This window comes from Diabrotica undecimpunctata, chromosome 7 (genome assembly GCF_040954645.1).
Source record: "Diabrotica undecimpunctata isolate CICGRU chromosome 7, icDiaUnde3, whole genome shotgun sequence".
NCBI classification, from domain to species: Eukaryota; Metazoa; Arthropoda; class Insecta; order Coleoptera; family Chrysomelidae; genus Diabrotica; species Diabrotica undecimpunctata.
In genome coordinates, this window is record NC_092809.1 from 22,001,849 (window position 1) to 22,021,839 (window position 19,991).

Sequence of the window (19,991 nt, forward strand, 5' to 3'; positions counted from 1 at the left end):
TGAAAATAAAAAAATGCTTCTTCCCACAAAAGTTCAAATATATCACTAACCGGTTTTATTACCTTCCACCTCTACCACTTTATGTCAAAAGCATTTCTAACCTCCAAACCTGACATTCATTTTTAAGTTTTAGTTGCGTTTAAATTTAAAATATTTAATGATAGGAATTTAAAATGGTATTTTACTTTGAGAGCAATGTTGTTTCACCTCCTACAGTCTTATTTATGGGTATTGACAAAAATGAAAGTAAGTAAATTCAAATATCCGGTAATTGATTGTTAACTGCATTCTAATTTTTGAATTAATTTTATTTTATCCAGATGAAGATCTAATCAAATGGGGCTGGCCAGAAGATGTTTGGTTTCATGTGGATAAAGTATCTTCTGCCCATGTTTATCTTCGGTTACCACCTGTAAGTAGTACTTTGGACATGAACCTTTTATGCAATCATTTATAATATTTATATCATAAACTTGGAAGAGTAACATGAGTAATAAAAAACTCACAGTCCACAAAATATGCAAAACTTCATATATATTTCTTTTGTTTGATTTAAATTTTGTGAGGATAAATACTACTTAATTTAGAGTGAAAATATTTTGCCTTTTAGTTTTTGTTTTCTATATATCTACTTTGACTAAAGACTTATTATTTTTAAATTGTTACTTAATAATTGTTAACAACTCAAAGTGAACTTACTGTAAGCTCAATGAAATAAAACATTTTCCATCAATAAAAGTAAATATCTAAAATATTCGTTGGAGCTTACTTACTTAGAGCATGAGGATGCCAAGAGGCAGAAATATGCATATCAGCGAATGGTGGTATGCTATAACAAAATCAAACCTTAACTGTCTTTTTTATTTTACATTTTACTTTAGTATGGAGTATTAGGAAATCATTTTCACAAAGAGATTTCTGCCTAGACAAATTTTAAATCCCCATGCCAGTGTATTTTGATGCATTCATTGTCTGTTTGTTTGGCAACAGCTAGAAAACAGATTTGGGGTGAATCCTGAATTCGATTTCTGATTTATATTACTTTTATAATTTTTGATTTCCGATTTATATTACAATAGTTATATCTTTATTCCTAATTAAATCGTGTTTATGATTATTTCATTGGTATGCAACTCTACTTTTGGTTACCACAATTTTAATTTTTGGATATCTTATTATAGAGATAAACTTCTATAATTTTTTATTGTTGAAATTTCTTAATAGTAACTAAAAATAAATATAAACAATATATTTGTCAAAATGGAATTTTATGTACCTAATAAGCAAGCTAAGCTGTAATAGGAGCTAGCTTAGCTAACCTAATACATGTAAAGGAGAAACATTAGGAATATCAAGGAGTGAATAAATGAAATAATATTCCCAAAAGCTCAAAAAACTTTGATAGCCATAAAGTTGAAACATCAAATAAGATGATAAGTCAAAAATCAGTGAAAATTCAGTAGAACAATAATAGAACAGGAACAATAACATAATTAACAAGGGTGGATCCAGGACCAATTTATGGGGGGGCATAGCCCCCTCTCTGGATCCGCTCTTGATAAACCCTAAAAAATGTGAGGATAAGAGATAAATATCTAATCTACTATATTTAGTGTCATTTGAGAATATGATTCAACATCAATAAATAGAAGCAAGAGAGCAGAAGAAAAAAAAACACTTTTGAGTATGATATTAACTATCATTTATTTCTATAGCCTGAAATTCTTTTGTATAGGGTGTCCCAAATTGGTATGTTTTGTAGGGTATACTGAAAAGAAGAGGAAATAGAAAAAAAGTAATTAAGTTGTGACTTCTTTTTTTGTTAAAGTAACAATTGCTCAATCAAATCAAACTTCATTGGCACTTTTGGTAGAGATATTATAGAAGGATTCAGTGGCGCCCAAAAATTGTTTTAGAGTGTCTCATTAAGGAGATATAATACCAACTTATGTTTTGTTATATGGGACATCCTATATAATATATTTTAATACTTTTCGTTTACATTTTTATTTCTCTTTCACCTAATAATGTGGCGTCATGTTAAAGGCACTTAAAAACAAAACACTAAGTAACATATACTAATACTTGGAGCATTTAAAGACCAAAATTGCAAAGCCTACTCTAAACGCTATTGAGGAGCCTACTCTAAACGCAAATATAAAACATTTTAAAAGGGTGGCATCGAAAAATTAGAAAAGCATCGGAATATTTTTTGCAAAAAAATGTTGTTTTACTAGTTAGGACCGACCTTAAAGACTGATGGATTATATTAGATGATGTCATATTAGATGAAAGAGAATTAAAATGTAAACGAAAAATATTAGAATATATAGGGTGTCCCATATAAAAAAACATAAGTTGGTATTATATCTTCTTAGTAAGACCGCCTAAAAAATGTTTTTGCGCCACTGAACCCTTACATAATAATATATCTATCAAAATTGCAATAAAGGTTTTTAAATATTTTCTTAATACAGAAGATATATAACCCTGAAATACCCTGTATTTCGCTAATGTGTGGAGCTGTTGATGATTTGATTGGGAAATCGTTTATTTAACGAAAAAGAAGTCATGACATCTTAACTACTTTTTTGCAGGGTATACCTCCTATTGTTTTCTGTATACCTTGCTAAACATACCAATTTGGGACACCAGTATATTGCTAAGATGCTATGAGTTTAATTTTAATGTTTCAGTTTGATGACAAATTGTTAGGGGTGTTGTGGTTTATTTCTTCTGGAAGCTACAGTTAAATCTCCTGTTTTGTGGTTTCTTGTAAGACTACCAATATTTTCTATTTTTCATCTCCTAGTTTTAAGGTGTTAACTAATCTTGCTTTTCTTCAGTTTCTTTGTATAGTAAATATATTCTACTTCTTACAATTCTCACTGCATTTCCGATATGTTTAAGTAAAAAAAAATAAATCATTAAAGCCAAGAGTGGAGTAATTCAAATTGTGAGAAATAATCAAAAATATCGATTCTAGGAATAAAGACATTGAAGAAATAACACTACAAATTAAGGAAATAGATAAGAATAGGCATTAAGTTTGTCAATGCCCACAACCGATGATATTTATTGTTATAATCAGTCACTAGGATAAATAATGAAGATTGACAATTGTAAGTAATACATATCCTTGAAATGCATTTGTTTTACTGTATTCTAAATTTATTTTCTTGCCTTTAAGGGACAAACAATAGATGATATACCCTCAGCAGTTCTAGAAGATGCCGCCCAACTCGTTAAAGCTAACAGTATAAATGGAAACAAAATGAATGATGTCGATGTAGTGTATACCATGTGGGCGAATCTGAAAAAAACACCTGGCATGGAAGTCGGCCAAGTGGGATTTCATAAAGAAAAGGAAGTGCGAAAAATCAGAGTACCAAAACGAATTAATGAAATTGTCAATAGGCTAAACAAAACAAAGAAAGAAGAGCATCCAGGTAAGTCATTATTGATTATGGCCTTTTTTTTACTTCAGGATTGTTATACAATTTATTTGCCTCTGGAATGTTGTACCCCAGGAAAACTATAATTTCAGTATAGTTTTTGTTACATTGGAGAAGTTATTGTCATTATTATGACCTGAAAAGATTTTCGGACATTTGATGCCTAATGCCTTTTCTGTCAGAATCATGACCTGCATGATTTAGACAACAAACCACCAATGCGACCAAAGTGCAATATTAAGGGGGTATGTTCACGCCACAGTTAAAATGAGTAGCATTCAAATAAACTAACATTTAACAATTCTTTGAGTAGATGGCAGCACATGCATCATATTCTAATATTTTGAGGCCAAGTACTGTGACTTATAATATAATATACGATCGGTACAGTTCGCGCTCAATCGGCAGTCTTCTTCAATGTAAGTTGAAATTAACTATTATTTGATGTTTCACAAATTCTAATTTTTGGATTGGATCATTCAATATAATTTTTTAATTTTTGTATCGTGTTGTGTTGTTGTTCATTTACCTTTGAAGTTAACAGACTCCAAAACCACGTGATTCGTATTACCATGGTTACTGCATAACCCATAGACAGTTGGCATAACCACAAAAGCAGTTTTCAATGTTTTGCAGATTTTTCTTAAATTCGACAAATGCCATCAGTCGCCATTTAATACATCACTGCTGTCTTCTACTAAATGGCACGTGCATTTATTTCTACAGACAGAGCCGCAGGCTGCCTAAATGAAACAATATGGAGAAATAAAAATATCGGGAAAGAAACGAAAGGAAGAATTTACAAAACAGTCATCAGACCAATAATGACATACGCGGCAAAAATAAGACCTGACATAGAGAGGACAAAAAGGATTTTAGAAACAGTAGAGATGAAAACACTTAGAAAAATTGATGGTAAGACACTATGGGACAGAGCTAGAAGTACAGATATACGACATAGATACAAGGTCGAGAACATCAAGAACTAGGTAAGAAATTGAAGAGTAGAATGGAACGATCATATAAGCCGAATGAACAAATAGAGTAGTAAAGACGGCAAGAGACGGTTCCCCAATAGAAAGACGATCAGTAGGAAGTCCACGAAAACGATGGAACAACAACTTAATGGAGGCACATTGAAAAACAGACAGAGTCATGTCTATATAAAAAGAAGTTCAAAAATTATTACACAATACCAATTTTTAAGCACGTTACCACGTAAATTATGACATGGATTCATTTAAGTACAGTAATGAAAAAATTACTGCTTTTGGAAATTTTAACTAGATATCATTAAAATAGAAAGTTAACAGTTTACATACATAATCATAAGTTGAAGATATGTTTTGAAATAGTGACGATAACTGTACTGTCTCGACGTGTCTCGACAACTACGGTCATTGACACGGGAACAAACAAAATCGGTATTTACAATATATGATTAAGCTACAGTTTTGGTACTTTTACAAAATTCGTAAATATTTTATATTAAATTATATAATTTAGAGTCTCTTAAAAAAATAATCAAAGAGTTCATTGAACCAGGTGAACTAAGTATATCACTAAGGGTACCACTAATGTTATGCCGTCGTCGGGTGGAGCTGAAAGTACTGCATTCAAGTAGGATATGCTGTATGGAAAGCCGCGTGTTGTTGCAGCGTTCGCAGACTGGTGGATTTCCAGAACTCATGAGGTAACCGTGCGTGAGACGAGTGTGTCCTATTCTTATTCGTCTGATTATGGCTTTGTCTCTTCTTTTTTGTATGGGAATTTGCAGTGGTCGAATTATTGGTTGTATTTGATGTAATTTGGATGTGCTTCTACTCCATTGATCTTGCCAATTTTCCAAGACTGATTGCCTGAAGAGATATTTTAGGTCCTGATGGAGCTGTATCCTTTCGACTGGATGATCAGGGCAATTAGCTTCTTTCGCCGCTTGGTCCGCTTTCTCGTTACCAATAACACCTACGTGCGAAGGAACCCAGATTATGGAGACTGAGGTGCCCGAAGTTAACAGCTGATGACAGTGAGCGTGTACCTTATTGACTATAGGGTGTTGTGATCTTAGGGTTTTTAGTGAATGTATCGATGACAGAGAGTCGGTGCATATGGCTATACGTTTGCTGCTTTTTGGTGTGACTTCTAGCGCCTTGTTTATTCCATATAATTCCGCTGTATGTATACTGCAGATAGTAGGGAGGCGAAATGACGCTATTGTTTCGTTTGTTGTAGTAACAGCACAGCTTGTACCATGTTCATCTTTACTGGCGTCTGTGTATAAGATTGTATCAAACTTTTCCATGTCAATCATTTTGTTGAACTCTTGTCTAAATATACTAATGGGGGTTTCCTTTTTGTCGTATCTACATAGACTAATGTTAAAACTAGGCTGCTTTCTGGTCCAAGGCGGGGTATGAGGGATACAGATCGGGGTCATATGTGAATAATCTGTGTTGTTAATTAACTGGTGTAATTTGCGGTCAAATGGGTATACAGACCTAAGTTTTTCTGTTGGCTTTATTACTGTGTGTCTGGCAACAAGCTTGGCAGCTGGATTTGAGGGGTTGGCAGAGACCTTTGCAAAGTAATTCAGAAGTAGTCTTTGTCTCCTATAGGTCAGTGGAGGTTCATAGGCTTCAACATGAATGCTTTCAGATGGGCTAGATCTAAAAGCACCAAGACAAATACGAAGAGATGTGTTCTGAACGACGTTAAGAGAATTTAAGAGAGACTTGCATGCAGACATATAGAGTATGCTACCGTAATCAAGTTTGGACCTAATTAGGGCTTGGTAAATTCCGAGTAATACTTCCTCTTCAGAGCCCCAGTGATAGTGGGCAAGAGATTTAATTGTTTATTCTTTTTAAACAATTAGCTTTAGTGGTTTGTAAAAAATGTGGAACGCTTCACGATTTTGCGTGTCATCCTTGCGCAGGGGCCATGCTAATCTTCTCTGTATCGTTCCAATTTTAGTATATGTACCGCCGAAGCGAGTACTGATAACTGTACTTAAAAAGTATATAAATTTTAACATTGTGACATACCACCTTAACCCACACCCATTTCCATTTTTCTGAACAGGCCAGGATTCCTACTGTAAGAACAATTCCTGTTTTTTATTCCGTTTTCTGCATTCTTCTCAGCACACAATTTTCTAAAGCCCTTGCTCCTATTTATTCTTCAGTTTTTTCGAGATTTTTCCAATTACACTAATGATTGCTGTTTCTAATTATTGGCTTTCTGTTAGCACAGAAAGTATACAGTAGAAACTCGTTAAGTTAAAGACAAGGGAAACCCAAAATACTTTAAGTTATAGACTTTTTATTTTATAAGAGGAGGAAGGGGAGCTAATATTTAGTTCCTACTTTGGTATAGTATTAGTATAATAAAATATACAAACATGTTACATAAAAATGAAACTTTATTAAGGTTTAGCCAACTGTGTTTTTTTTTGTTTATACAGTTTTCGGTTTCTAAATCAATCTGATTTTCAATGGTAAATAGAGAGGAGAACATGTTATCTTTTATCACATTGCTCTATACATGACTGTACAATCATTATAGTGTTTCATGGTTAGTTGGTCGATACTCTCATAGATGGAGTTTGTAGCTTGTTGTCAAAATTATCGCTTTACTTCCAATACCGTAACTGATTCCAATGTTTCTTCTCCTGTTAACATTTCCGCTGTGACTAATTCATCATTGCAAGTAACGAAGTCTTTAAAAGTATTGTTTGACCCAGACATGTGCTTATTCCATTTTTCAGACGTTTAACTGCCTTCCTCTTCAATGATCTCTTGATATTCTGAAGGAAACCACAGTTTTATCTGAACGAGATGTCGAATTTCGACAAGCTTTGTCGACCATTGTCATTGGAGTACGTTGATAGAACAAACGGTATTTTGCTCCGTATCAGTTATCATTTTTCTAACAACTTTTTTTCAGTAAAATGGTTTAAAATTTTTAATTATGCCCTGTTTCAATCGTTGAGGTTGGCGGAAGAAATTATAAGATGGTTGCTTTCAATAGTGGTATGTCCCCGTGTGCTGAGTTTCCGAAGCGACGTATGATTGTTCATGCTCGAAAAATGCAAACTCCCAAGTTGATTCCGCAATTTTCCAAGGATTGTTCTTGCGATTTGTTTATCATCATTGCCAACGCCAAACGCACGGGAAATTTTGTTTACTGTCAAGTAATAATGGTGCGTTCTGAAATGGCGTGACATAGGGATTGACAGTGACAGGACCATGTGTCTCACAATAGTATTGTTCTTACATAATTTCATGAACATGACTAACTCATTTGGTGACAACAATCACGAATGAAACTATGAAATCCTACATTATTGAAAACATTAAATTGTTTATAGTGTAGCAGTTGTAGTTTTTATTGTTTTTCTTTTAACAGTCGTTTTTAATACTTTATATTGAATTCAGTATGAAATTAAAATTAATGTTTTTAGGATTCATTTTTTTGTTCGGGATTGTGTATTTCGAAGGTTCCTGTTTTGAAACATTTTTACTCCACCATTCATTGTTGTTAACCATGAAACATTCAAATATTGACTCAATTGAAATAAATAGTTATGGTAAACAATATTGTTGTCTAAGCGACATTCTTTTTAGATTTTAGGGGGGAACGCGAAAAGAGAGATAGGTTGGAGAGGGAAGACAAAAAGAAGATCTTACGGGAGCAAAAGAAAAAAGAGGAAGACGAAGAAAAGAAACGGAAAGACGATGCTGAACTTAAAAGTTATAATTCTCTAATGAATGCGGAGAATATGGCCAAATACGATGACGGCAATGATTCCGATGATTTTATGTAATATAAATTTTGTGTGAATACTCGTATTAGTTCAATAAGGGCGATCATATTGAGAAGAAAACAAACTCTTTTTGTTCAAACAGTTTATTTGTTTTTCAACTTTTTACATTTGTGTCAAAATTATTTTGTAACATCTTTGGTTAAGTTTTTATAAAAATATAAAAATTAAATACTGTGTATGTTTTATTGGAGGAATTCTAGGAAAAAGAACCGTAATTAATTGAATATATAATAATATAATTACGCTAAATTATACTTTTACTGGGAAAAGCCCACATAGGCGGCCTATAATGTTGAGCAGCCAGATGTGAATTTGATTTCTTAAATTAAAATCGGTCTACAATCAATATATCTATATAAAATATTTTATTATTATAATCCAACACATATTGGCAGAAAATTACTTATTTGACCATGCTCAAAAAAGGAGAAAAGACAAATACTAGTCTACTCGTTCGACAAGGCTTATTTCGTAGACTTAAAGAGGACTCAACTTAAAGCCTTTTATGGGGTGGGTAGAGTGACCTTCAAAGTGATAATAGAAGGGCTAGCTGGCGAAAATACGAGTGATTCGAGCAAACCTTCAACTCAGTAATGCAGCATTTTCCCCATCTTGTATAAGGTTTTAATTTGAGTCTTAAAAATATTCGAAAGAGAAACAGTTGGAATTGCATCTCGGAGTCTTCAATTGGAATAAACAAAAAATCCAATTTTCTATTTACATTGACAATCGCCGGCTGGGAGATTTATTTTACCGGGAAAAGATCATCGATGCGTGAGAATAAGGAATTCAGTCGGCGTATGGTAGTAAGCGAGTGAAGTGCTGGAATTATCCGTTATCAAATGTTTGCTTCGGGGATCTACCGGCAGTCAAGTTGAGATTCACAGACGGGGTAGAATGAAGAAGTTAATACTCGGAATGAGCTTATGATGACCTCAACCAACCACTGCCACGAGACATATATACTGATGAATGATTGCAGAGGTAAAGCATCGTAGGTGGTCATTAGCAGTGACTCGAATTCTCATCATACCAGTTGGAGCAGCACCGGAACCAACGAAAGACGTGTTACTATTACAATTCATGATGAAATATAATTAAACCTAGTGAATGTAAGTAATAAACGGACCTTTGTAATTTCAAATAGAAACACACTTATAGACATAACGACTAAGGCGGCGAGCTGTTCAGACCACAGACATATCTGCTTTGAAATAATGAGCTATGAGCTCTTAATATAAACATCAGAACTCACGGAAAACTGACTGGGAAGCTTATCAAGCAGACCTGACTTACAGTCTCTGTAGAGCAAGAGAGGAGGTAAACAATACAAGTGAGCTAGACATGGCTGTTTTAACAATTGCAGGAGATAGTACAAGACAGCTGTCCAGAAACAGTAAGGAACGTGCCCTTATGGAATAAAGATTTGGCTAAAAGAAAGAAAGTTGTAAGAAAAAAATTGAACTCTACAAAAAGAACAGGAGAGTGAAGCAATTATTGCAAAGCTCTGACTAAATATAATAAAACCCTAAGGAAGACCAAAAAAGACTCACGGAGAAAATACTGCGTGAAGATAGAAGGGACTGGAGAAGTTGCTAGACTTCAGAAAGCCCTCTCAAGGGAAGCAAGGAGCAGCATATCAACACTCCAGTTGGAATCTGGAGAATACATACCAACCAGCAAAGAGACCTTTAAGAAACTTCAGGATTCACTTCTCAGGGTCTGAGGCAAAACGGATGATACCAAACTCTACACGGCCGTATTCCAGAACCGGTTCTGGGAATACTGGGAACAAATTCTCACAGTCATGGAAAGAGTTTCATAACTCAGACCTGCGCAAAATGAACAGGCAGTAGCTCAAAATTATAGCAGATTAGTAACATGAGCTAGTAAAAGGAACTCTGAATACGATGGAACTATTTAACGGAGATCTAACCTGCTGATTATGCAACAAACAGACAGAGACAGTCAGAAACATTTTGTGCGACTGTAAAGCACTGGATCGTAGAAGACGAGCAATATATGGAGATTGCAGACCAAGTCCAAATACGTATGACACCTATCCAAAGGTACTAAGCCACCCGCTACAAACTGGTGAAGGGGAAAAGCATTTTGGAATGGGTGTCTTAAATGAATATGGAAGAGCAATGTTTATCTGCAGCTTTTATTGCTATCTCTGGGGTTTTTGTTATAAATGCATTTAATTTCTGATTTTCCACCTCACTGATGTGCGCCTCCACAAGTTCAACAGCGGGAAAACTCCTTTTTTGAGCCCGTTTGCATTTGTATAGACTTAACTTTTTTAGCTCATTCATCAATATTTAATTTTTTGCAAGACGTTAATTATAACATGGCACGATAAAAAATCCATACATTTATGGTTTCAGCTAGAAATATAACCAAGAACCTGTATATAATTGATGCTCAGAACATACTCAGCGCTGTGGCGCAGGTAAAAACCTCAAGGTTATATCGCAGTTGATATTCAAGGCAGTGGCGCACCGAGGGGGGGGTTAAAACCCCCCCCCAGGACCCTATTTCGACACTGTTACTTACACATTTTAAGGACTCAAAATGGAGGTAACATCATAAAAAAAATTTGGTGACCAACCAAAACCCCCCCCCCGAGGTAAATTCTAGGTGCGCTACTGATTCAAGGTTTACCACATGCAGTTTATGTACCGTGAGAATGGTCAACAATTGAAAATAAACCCTTTCCGGAGTTAAAATATACTGGTTATTACGGGCTATATACAGGAGAGCACCAATAAAATATATTATTGGTGCAACTGGTGAAGTAATAAAGCGAAGTGAATTTGAACAGGGTCTTACGAAGTATGCAAGAAACATTTACAATCAACGTTTAACGTGATAAATTAAAAACGGTTTATTCATCAGTAGCTCAGTGGTAGAGCAGTTGGCTGTTAAAAAATTGGTCGCTGGTTTGAATCCGTCCCGGAGAGCTATCCTCTATGAAATTCTAGTGTTGATCTTATATATATTTGAATGAATTTAGATATTATAAGAAGTACAGTACGAATACAGTGTTGAAAAAAAGTGCCACAGAGGAGTTGAGATGTTATATGGACAATTAAATAACATTTAAATGGCTTTCAGAAAAACGAGAAAACATTTATTGACGATTTCCACAGTTGTAGGAGATTCTTGCTGCAGTGATCGCCAACAGACCAGAAAATCAATTGCAAGAACAAGAAGATATGTTAACATATGAAAATATACCCAAATCGAAGCATTAAAAAAACCTGTATTACATTATTAAAACTTTTGTATATTATTATATAGCGTTAAGTAAATCATCCATCCAATTCTCCTTGCGCCACATAATATACAAAGGCATAAAAGAAAATGGAATTTAGCGAAGAAGATATAACGTTGAACTATACAAAATATAGCCCTTTCCAGGAGTTTTGAAAATTGGTAATTTTATAGATTTTCATGTGGTCTTTCCGAATTTCAACTTGGGTTAAAAAAATTTCAAAATGTTTTTCCCGCGAAAAGCGTCGGAATGGAGATATTGTAAAAAAACGTTATTAGGCGCCATTTTTCAAATATGACCATATTTTATAACAAATAAAATTACCAATTTTCAAAACCCCCGGAACACTTTCCAGGTAAAACTACCAAAAGACTCGACTAATCTACCAGGATCCAGATATCGTAATATTCATTAAAATATGACAGACGTTGGATGGGACATGTGAAAAGAATGCGAAATATCATACAAAATAAGCAAACAAGTGGCAGTTGAAAAAAAAAACAAGAGGAAGACCGAAGCTGAGATACATCGAACAAATAGAAAATTATATAATAGTTTTAGAAATAAAAAAATTAAGAAAAATAGCATGAAACGGATCAGAGGGAAGAACCCTGGAACAGGCCAAGACCCAAAAACTGTCGAGCCAGTAATGATGATGATGAAATTATCCTTATCCTAGACTTGTTGATGTCTCTATTTTACATACGCAAAGTATACTCAAAGTAGATTTTAACAAAATAATCAATTATATATAAAAAAATAAAACATGGGCATTAAGATTAAACTGGTTTTCGCGTTCACTCCTGCTTTTTTACTTGTTATTTTACTAAAATTATAATAATAAAACATTCTATACCCGAAAAACTGAAACTTTAGTCACAGTCATAAACGATCAAATGAATCTCTTAATATGTATCTTGAGACGGAAAGAATTAACTCTTAGTTAAATCATACTGGGTATAATAATAAAATAAGAAAAATAAACAAATAAATTAAGATAACCTTAAAAAATCACAATATTAACTGGTTAACTGGTTCTTTTAAAAAGTGACTAATTTTACAATGTAAAGTAGAAAATAGTTTAAGTAAATATCACAATAATTCAATATTCACAGCTTTAAGGGAATCCTTAATCCAACTGGGATAATCTTTATTGGGATGTATATCCAGCATAAATTTTTGTACGAATTCCGGAAATCGATTCTCAGAAATACTGCTTCGTATCTTTTCCATTAATCTCATTTGGAAGGCGACGTTGTGTTCAGTAAGGAGTGTACATGCAACTGGTAGATCGGTAACTACCTTATTAAGGTATGCTCTTGTATAATTCTTGCAGGTACTGCACCAGCAATCCTTGTCGATTGGACTGAAATCGTTGACATATTTTTGCTTCTTTAGATTTAGCTGGCCGGTCATTATTAGGGCACAACCAAATCTCTGAAAAATGAGACAACGATTTAGATATCATATGAATGAATTTATTACTCTATAATGCTAAAATATTTTCTATGCACAAAGTAAAGATATCACAAATTTCTGCACTAGTATGGAAATAGCTATGTGTTAACACAAGTCAAATGGAGCGAAAGCTTATTAAGAGTGCCTCTCTCACTTGAGAAAGACAATAAAGAAGACTATGAGTCAGCGCTCAAAGCACCAATGATCTTGCTAATGACGTCCCTATGATCCATGAACGTCAGGGAACACAAACAAAATATTTAACTTTAGCTCCTCAATCCCCAGCATGTCAGAAACGTTCAGAAATAGTAGAGCCACTGGAAGCCCATCAACCTTCAGATATTGAAAAGTCATTCCACGAAATTTTAATGCTACCAGGAACAACAACATCCAAAGCTGGTAGATGCAAGAAGATAGCCACAAAATAACCATCAAATACTATTTCATGAATTAAATTTATTAAGTAGTTTTATTTACCTTACTATTTACAAATATCTTAAAGCAACACAAAAAAAGTAAACAAAGAAATATGCACTTAAAAATACTGAGCAAATAAATAAATTTGTTTTGACTTATCCTGTATTAGATTTTAAGAGTATTCAATTATATAGGGCTAAATATTTCAAAAACTATGGTTATATCACATACTTACTTTTGTACCCCTTTTCAATTATATAGGGCTTTAAACTTTAAAAACGGTCGTTAAACGATTTTCATTGAAATTTTGTTATAAATTTTTAGTATAACACAAAAAAACTTTGTAATATTGTAGCGAGGAAATAAAGCGTTTTTTAGTACCTCTCGTTTTTGTAAAAAACTTTCTTTTTAGTATCTCCTATAATAACAGATGTAACGGACTTTGTCACAAAAGTTGATCACCTTGTATATTTAAAAATATGGTTTAAAGAACTCACCGCTGTCCTGGTAGGAAACACACAATCGAACATATCCACTCCTAACGCAGAACAAACAACTAAGTCAATAGCAAAACCAACGCCCATCAGGTACCTTGGTTTATTTTTCGGCAGGAGATCTGTACACAAATGTACTATTTTCCAAAAATCATCTTTGCTTTCACCCCCGCTATAAAATATTAAAAAATATATTATAGTGATATAGAATAATTATTAATACTAATATCTTAAAATTTAAATATAACATGTACTGATGTTAATGTACAGGTCTTATATGAGGTTTTATAGGTCTAAAGTTAACAATTTTCGAAATCTACACTTTTATTAAGCAAATGCTAATATTTAAAGGGATATAGATCATGATTCACAAATACTGTTATGCTACTCAAGGAATAGAAATGTGTACTCAGAACAACAGCGTTAAAACAAACGAATTGAAAAACCATTGCAAACACAGAATTTTCATCTAGTCTGATAGAAACTGTATTTGAAAATCGAGGCAGTGCCCTGAAATGTTTTGACAATATTGGAACTGGAAATCCAAAAATATATAACACTGGGAACAAAGTTAATCCCACCAGTCTTTTCAACTGGTTTAATGATCCTACATTCCAGTACTGGCTGGATTTCTTTTACAAAATAATGCCAAATTATTTAACCAACTGGAGGAAATTAAAATGGGCTACAATATGCTATTGACAGTTTTAAAAAAATCGTTGTTAATAGTAGACACTCTGTAACAGAAAACATACAAGAACCAAGAAAACCCAAGAGGCAGGTACAAAATGAGGAGAATTTGAATTTCTCTGTGAGAGAAACTTATGACAATCACAAAATCATCTATTTGGTACAAAGTTTTATGTATTTTCAAAGATTTTAAATATCCTTAAAACAAATTTTAATGTTAAAACACTATTCTAATTATTCTTCATACAATATTAGCTTAGGAAGTCCCTGCTCTTGGAAATAATTTCATAAGGCTTACAAAACTATGACTTTTATCTAAAATGAATGTACATATACATTTTACCTTAAGCCACCAATAGCAAATCCATTTGTATCCCTTTTAATGAGATCCTGAGCACTAATAACTCTCAAATCTTCATATAATGTTCCCTGCACAATTGGAAAAATATTCTGAGTTTCTGGATTTTGGTGAGCATTTAAACACCTATCTAGCCATCTGGTTGTTCTAAAAATAAACAGGTCTTATGAGATTTTAAAAAAATTGGCAATATTTTATGGTATACTTCTCCCTCTGCCTTGCATTAAATTGATCTAAACTTAAAATAAGGGTACATAATTACCTATATACTGATTCCTCTATTCTACTTTTGTCAGGAGAAGTAGTTTTAATAACATCATCTAGCTGCATTATAATATCGGCTCCAATGGCATTTTGAATCTCTATGGAATGTTCTGGAGTTAACATAACTTCCCCTTTCTCTTTATTTAGTGATTGAAATTTCACACCATCTTCAGTAATCTCTGCTAATTTTAGTAGAGATACCATTTGAAACCCTCCAGAGTCAGTCAGTAGAGGTCTATTCCAATTCATGAATTTGTGAAGCCCTCCAGCTTTCCTTAAAATTTCAGGACCCTAGAATGTTTGAAGTTTCATTTACTATGTTTAAGACATGTAGAGACAAGAATGTATGTAGAATATAATTAAAGTTAATATTAATAGAAGTAGAAAACAAAATATAAAATATTTAGCTTTTTTAATATTTAATTACTTAATATTTTGAAAGTTTGGGTATAGCTTAAGGTATAATGTAAAAAAATCATCCTAGATTTCTGTTACATGAACAATTTTTTTATGTAAAGGATTTTTTTACAAATGCTGCTGTCTCTCTGTCTCCAGTTACCATTATTTTCTATTTAAGCACCATCCTCTACAAAGTTTTTAGCCTTTAAAGCCTGATATTTTTATATCTTCAACTTCAGCATGGTTATTTGTTCCTCAGGCCATTTGTCCTGATTGACCTCTTTTCCTTCGTTCTGCAGGTATCCATTCTAATATTTTCCAGGGGCATTTGTCATCTGACATCATCTTAACATGGCCAAACCAAGTTAGTTGTCTTCAAAATTCTAGAACTGTAGGTGTTTGAACTTTTGTATCTTTTTTGTGCACATGCGAAATATAAGACAGTCTTCATTCTTCTGGAACATCCTCTCTCTTTAGGCATCTTTCAAAAAGTTTTTGGAGCATTTTTAATAATTTTACTTGGCCAAACTGAACTAGTTCTGGATTTATTCCCCTGGACTTATGAGATTTCCGCAGTTTTGTTAATTTACAGCTCTTTTTACATATTCCAAGCTTAAAATCATTAGCACTTTGTTTTTATTATTTATCGTTATACTTTTTGGTGTCCTTAGGCTTCAGAGCTTTTAGTACCTCCAATGTGATTATAAACATTCAAATTAACAAACAATCATCCATCTACTGACGGCATTCAAAACATTCCGATCAAATTACGTATAAAACAGGCCAAATTAACATGGAATTGACTATATCACTATAGAGATACATACTGGTTTTGTTCCTAAATGATATGTATTAGCCAACATTATTTGTAATCCCATTTTTTCGAGCTGTTCTGGAAGCATGCCTTTTAAAGTCCCCTAAAAATAAGTAAAATATATTCATAACTAGTAATAAAATATAGAGCATGTTAGTCAATTGCATTACTTGAGTTCCAACTGGCATAAAAACAGGAGTATCGACTGGACCATGGGGTAAAATCATTTTACCTACGCGGGCTTTGCTTATTTTACAAGATGATATAACATCAAATGTTAAAGGTTTTTTAATTACCGACATATTTAAGAAAACAGGGATTATTATAGTATAACAAAATCGGCTACAAAAAGTAGGGTTATATATTGTTCACACATAAATTAAATACTAGATTGATACAAAGGATAACCAAGGACAACGTACGTTTTTATTTGGCACCCTTTCGTTTGGTGGCACTGCTAGTTTCGTTACTGCACGTTTTTCGTTGTCACTTTATGTCATTAAAGTCAAAGCACAGAATAAAAATAACAATCAGAATGCCCCATGGACGTATAAACATAGAATCTGTGTTTATACGTCAATGGAATGCCCACTCTCAGATGCCGCCTTTGAAGTTTGTCAGCACAAGATCGCCATATTTTAGACGGAAACATAGACTCGAATTGAGAAATTGGTAACAAGCTACGACAGAACTGTAATTTAAATTTTTAGAGGTTAATAGTTTAGTACATTTGAAAGAATTTAATCTATTCTTCAACTAAAAGTACGAATATAATAGTGCATATTATGTCTATAGTTGCCGTAAATAAACTAAACCGGGTTAATTTTTCTATGCACACCAGATAAATGTCACTGAACAGCACTGGTTCCGTTTAAAATATGGCTGATTCCGTCTGCGCGTACTTATTTTTTTAAGCAGAGTGAGCATTTTGATTTTATGAAATCGAACTGGCATTTTAATGTAATGAAAAATAAATATAACTTTAACATAACAAGAAAACCCAAGTCCAAGTAGTATAAGAAAAAACTATGTACATCGTATGTAATAAGGTTTTTTTGTTATTTTAGGATTATATTGATTTTCTCTTTACTTTACTGAGAGTTTACAGTCTTAGGTAATTTTACGTGCATTTTTAATTTACCGCCATCATTTCCACCATGTATTCATATAGTTAAGCACCCTAACACTAGGCGATGCGCCAATCGTCGTTTTATTTGTTAACACGGGACTGACACTGCTACGTGGAAGTGTACTGTGATTTATGTTTTACGCAGGCAGAAATTGATGTCAAATGTTATAAATAGCACGTGGTGTTCTAGAAAAGAAAGAGAGATTCATTGATAGATTGTTAGAGATGGAAGGGGAAGATGTTTTCAGAAATGTGTTTTACTCTAAGGTCCACATCCACAAGTCCAGTACAGTACTTTCTGCTACTTCTAAATCACTAAATCAGCCGATTAACTTTAATCGCCGGTTAAACCTTGATTGAATAAGTTTCAGTACTTTCCAGTCAATTTTATGCCTGATTTTATTCAATCATAATAAAATTGTGGCTGTTAATTATTTAACTCTAAACTCTAGTCATATTTTTAGGCAGTAAACTGGTATGATTTACCGGCAAATTAATATATTTATCCAGTGTGATCTGTCTTGCGTTTGTTTGAATTTTGATATTGTAAATTTAAAGAGTTATATTGTGATGTATTTCAATGTATTCTATTCTAGTTTATTATTTAGTACTTATATATAGTTTGTTTTAATTTAGTTTTATAGTTTATATTATTGATAAAAAAATGAGTTCCGAAAAGAAAAGGTCATCGAATTTTTCTGGATATGAAATTAATAGCATTATGAAACTTATTTTTCAAGAATTCCACGTAATTGAAAATAAAAAATCTGACCACTTGTCTTTACAGGATAAAAAGGAGTCGTGGCAAAGAATTCATAATTTATTTAACTCGACCAACATAGTAAACAGGGATTTAGTATCCATAAAAGTAAAGTATGAAAACATTAAAAGAAACTTAAAAAAGACTGTATCACAAATCAAAAGAAGTCAACATCAAACTGGTGGAGATCCTCCCGCAAATACAGAATTAAATTGGTATGAAGAAAAATTGTACAATTTGCTAAGAACTTCAATCGATGGCTTACCATCAGAAGGTGATTCCGATAGTGGTAAAAACTTCTCAATGTTTCTCAAAGAAAATATTCAAGTATGTAATACAAAATTCTATCAAAAATTATGTAGTTGTGTAGAGAGAATTTAAAAATACATGTACTTGTAGGTCCAGGAAGATTCTCCTCAGGATGAAATATATCTACCAGAATCAGAAGTACTAGACAGTCAGGAGACATCTGGGCTCAAAGATGAAATGACTCAAAGTAAAGTGGTATGTGCAGTGTTTTATAACTAGTAAATTGAAAACTATAAGCATCGAGTTAAAATCTAACTATAAGGTACACAACCTTTATACACAGGTATGTGTTTTAGCATTAGATTAGTTAATTTTGTAGTTCTTTTGTGCAATTTTAATACATTTTTAGGATATTAAAAAGCCCAATTTTAAAAAAAGAAAGAGGATAACAACAACATCCACTGAACGAGGGGAAAGTCTCAATAAATTTAACAAACTGGCTGAGTTGGAGACAGAATTATCAGGATTACCAAAAAGTTGCTATGAAGCAGAGTTAATTAATAAAAAGAAAGAAAATGAACAAAAACAAATGGAATGGGATAAAAAACAAGAATTACTGGATTATGATATATATATATATTTAGGGATTCTACAGTATTCACTGCCTTCCCTCGCTCAACCGTTTCCATCTCTCTCTGTTGTTCCATTCTCCATCGTTTAGTCCTCTCTTACTCATGGCGTCGTCTACTTCGTTCCTCCAGGATTTTCGGGGTCGTCCTCTTTTCCTCCTTCCTATGGGGCTCCATTCGGTTATTCTTTTTATCCATCTGCTGTCGCTAGCTCTTCTTACATGTCCATACCACTTTAGTCTTTTTTGTTCTATATATGTTAGTATGTCTGTTTCTATTGATGTTCTTTGCTTTATTTCGTCATTACTTCTCCTATCCATTCTTGTTACTCTGCAGCATCTTCGCAGGCATTCCATCTCTGTTGCTATTATCTTACTGCTGTTTTTCTTGTTTATGATCCAATTTTCGGCCCCATATGTCATAATATGTCATGGATTATGATCTGTTGATAAAAAAAGAACAATATGAGGAGGTATTAAGGGAAAATGATAGGAGAGAACAACTGTTTCAGTTGGAGTTAGAAGAAAGAAAGTTAAAGTTATCAATTTTAAAAAAAGAACTTATAAATAAAATGTAATAAAAAAGAAAAATTTTGTTAAAGCTTGAGTTATTACAAAAGATTTAAGGAATTTAAACAATTTGTAAACAATGTTAAAATATTTAATAATTACAATGATCATGGACATAGAATATTTCATAACTTTATAAAGTTCAGGATTCAAAAGTAGAGTATTCAATTCAACAGATATCCAACATAAACTTTATTAACCATA

At 33.1% G+C, this 19,991-nt stretch overlaps 3 protein-coding genes and 1 non-coding gene across 5 annotated transcripts; 2 read left to right on the forward strand and 2 right to left on the reverse strand.

Moving 5' to 3' along the window:
- The first annotated feature begins 68 nt into the window (after positions 1 to 68).
- LOC140445048 (coiled-coil domain-containing protein 25) lies at positions 69 to 8,453 on the forward strand. The gene is made up of 4 exons (XM_072536839.1): positions 69 to 246; positions 321 to 412; positions 3,191 to 3,449; positions 8,081 to 8,453. Exons 1-4 carry the CDS (start codon positions 174 to 176, stop codon positions 8,278 to 8,280), a joined length of 624 nt encoding a protein of 207 aa, XP_072392940.1. The 5' UTR covers positions 69 to 173; the 3' UTR covers positions 8,281 to 8,453.
- On the reverse strand, positions 6,346 to 6,452 carry LOC140447077 (U6 spliceosomal RNA). Its single transcript, XR_011951575.1, has one exon. It is a non-coding gene; the product is annotated as a U6 spliceosomal RNA (small nuclear RNA).
- A 155-nt stretch (positions 8,454 to 8,608) lies between the features above and the next one.
- On the reverse strand, positions 8,609 to 16,836 carry Tgt (tRNA-guanine transglycosylase). The gene is made up of 6 exons (XM_072536837.1): positions 16,622 to 16,836; positions 16,465 to 16,554; positions 15,237 to 15,529; positions 14,960 to 15,121; positions 13,930 to 14,098; positions 8,609 to 12,994 (listed from the first exon to the last, which is right to left on the reverse strand). Exons 1-6 carry the CDS (start codon positions 16,751 to 16,753, stop codon positions 12,650 to 12,652), a joined length of 1,191 nt encoding a protein of 396 aa, XP_072392938.1. The 5' UTR covers positions 16,754 to 16,836; the 3' UTR covers positions 8,609 to 12,649.
- A 903-nt stretch (positions 16,837 to 17,739) lies between these two features.
- LOC140445050 (uncharacterized) lies at positions 17,740 to 19,982 on the forward strand. Of its 2 annotated transcripts, XM_072536843.1 has the most exons (4): positions 17,740 to 17,866; positions 18,368 to 18,667; positions 18,740 to 18,844; positions 18,999 to 19,982. In XM_072536843.1, exons 1-4 carry the CDS (start codon positions 17,819 to 17,821, stop codon positions 19,308 to 19,310), a joined length of 765 nt encoding a protein of 254 aa, XP_072392944.1. In that variant the 5' UTR covers positions 17,740 to 17,818; the 3' UTR covers positions 19,311 to 19,982. The 2 variants fall into 2 exon arrangements, with proteins under 2 accessions (XP_072392944.1, XP_072392943.1); XM_072536842.1 differs by lacking the exon at positions 17,740 to 17,866 and having other exon boundaries at positions 18,062 to 18,667.
- Positions 19,983 to 19,991: the final 9 nt, after the last annotated feature.

What these genes read in the sequence shown, in the direction of transcription:
- LOC140445050 (XM_072536842.1), top strand. Translation starts at nt 18,245, where the DNA reads ATGAGTTCCGAAAAGAAAAGGTCATCGAATTTTTCTGGATATGAAATT. An exon ending in TTCTCAAAGAAAATATTCAA is followed by an intron (nt 18,668 to 18,739) that starts GTATGTAATACA and finishes ATGTACTTGTAG; the next exon opens with GTCCAGGAAGATTCTCCTCA. An exon ending in AAATGACTCAAAGTAAAGTG is followed by an intron (nt 18,845 to 18,998) that starts GTATGTGCAGTG and finishes ATACATTTTTAG; the next exon opens with GATATTAAAAAGCCCAATTT.
- LOC140445048 (XM_072536839.1), top strand. Translation starts at nt 174, where the DNA reads ATGGTATTTTACTTTGAGAGCAATGTTGTTTCACCTCCTACAGTCTTA. An exon ending in GGGTATTGACAAAAATGAAA is followed by an intron (nt 247 to 320) that starts GTAAGTAAATTC and finishes TATTTTATCCAG; the next exon opens with ATGAAGATCTAATCAAATGG. An exon ending in AAAGAAAGAAGAGCATCCAG is followed by an intron (nt 3,450 to 8,080) that starts GTAAGTCATTAT and finishes CATTCTTTTTAG; the next exon opens with ATTTTAGGGGGGAACGCGAA.
- Tgt (XM_072536837.1), bottom strand. Translation starts at nt 16,753, where the DNA reads ATGTCGGTAATTAAAAAACCTTTAACATTTGATGTTATATCATCTTGT. An exon ending in ATAGAGGAATCAGTATATAG is followed by an intron (nt 15,122 to 15,236) that starts GTAATTATGTAC and finishes GTTTATTTTTAG; the next exon opens with AACAACCAGATGGCTAGATA. An exon ending in TTTGCTATTGGTGGCTTAAG is followed by an intron (nt 14,099 to 14,959) that starts GTAAAATGTATA and finishes AATATTTTATAG; the next exon opens with CGGGGGTGAAAGCAAAGATG.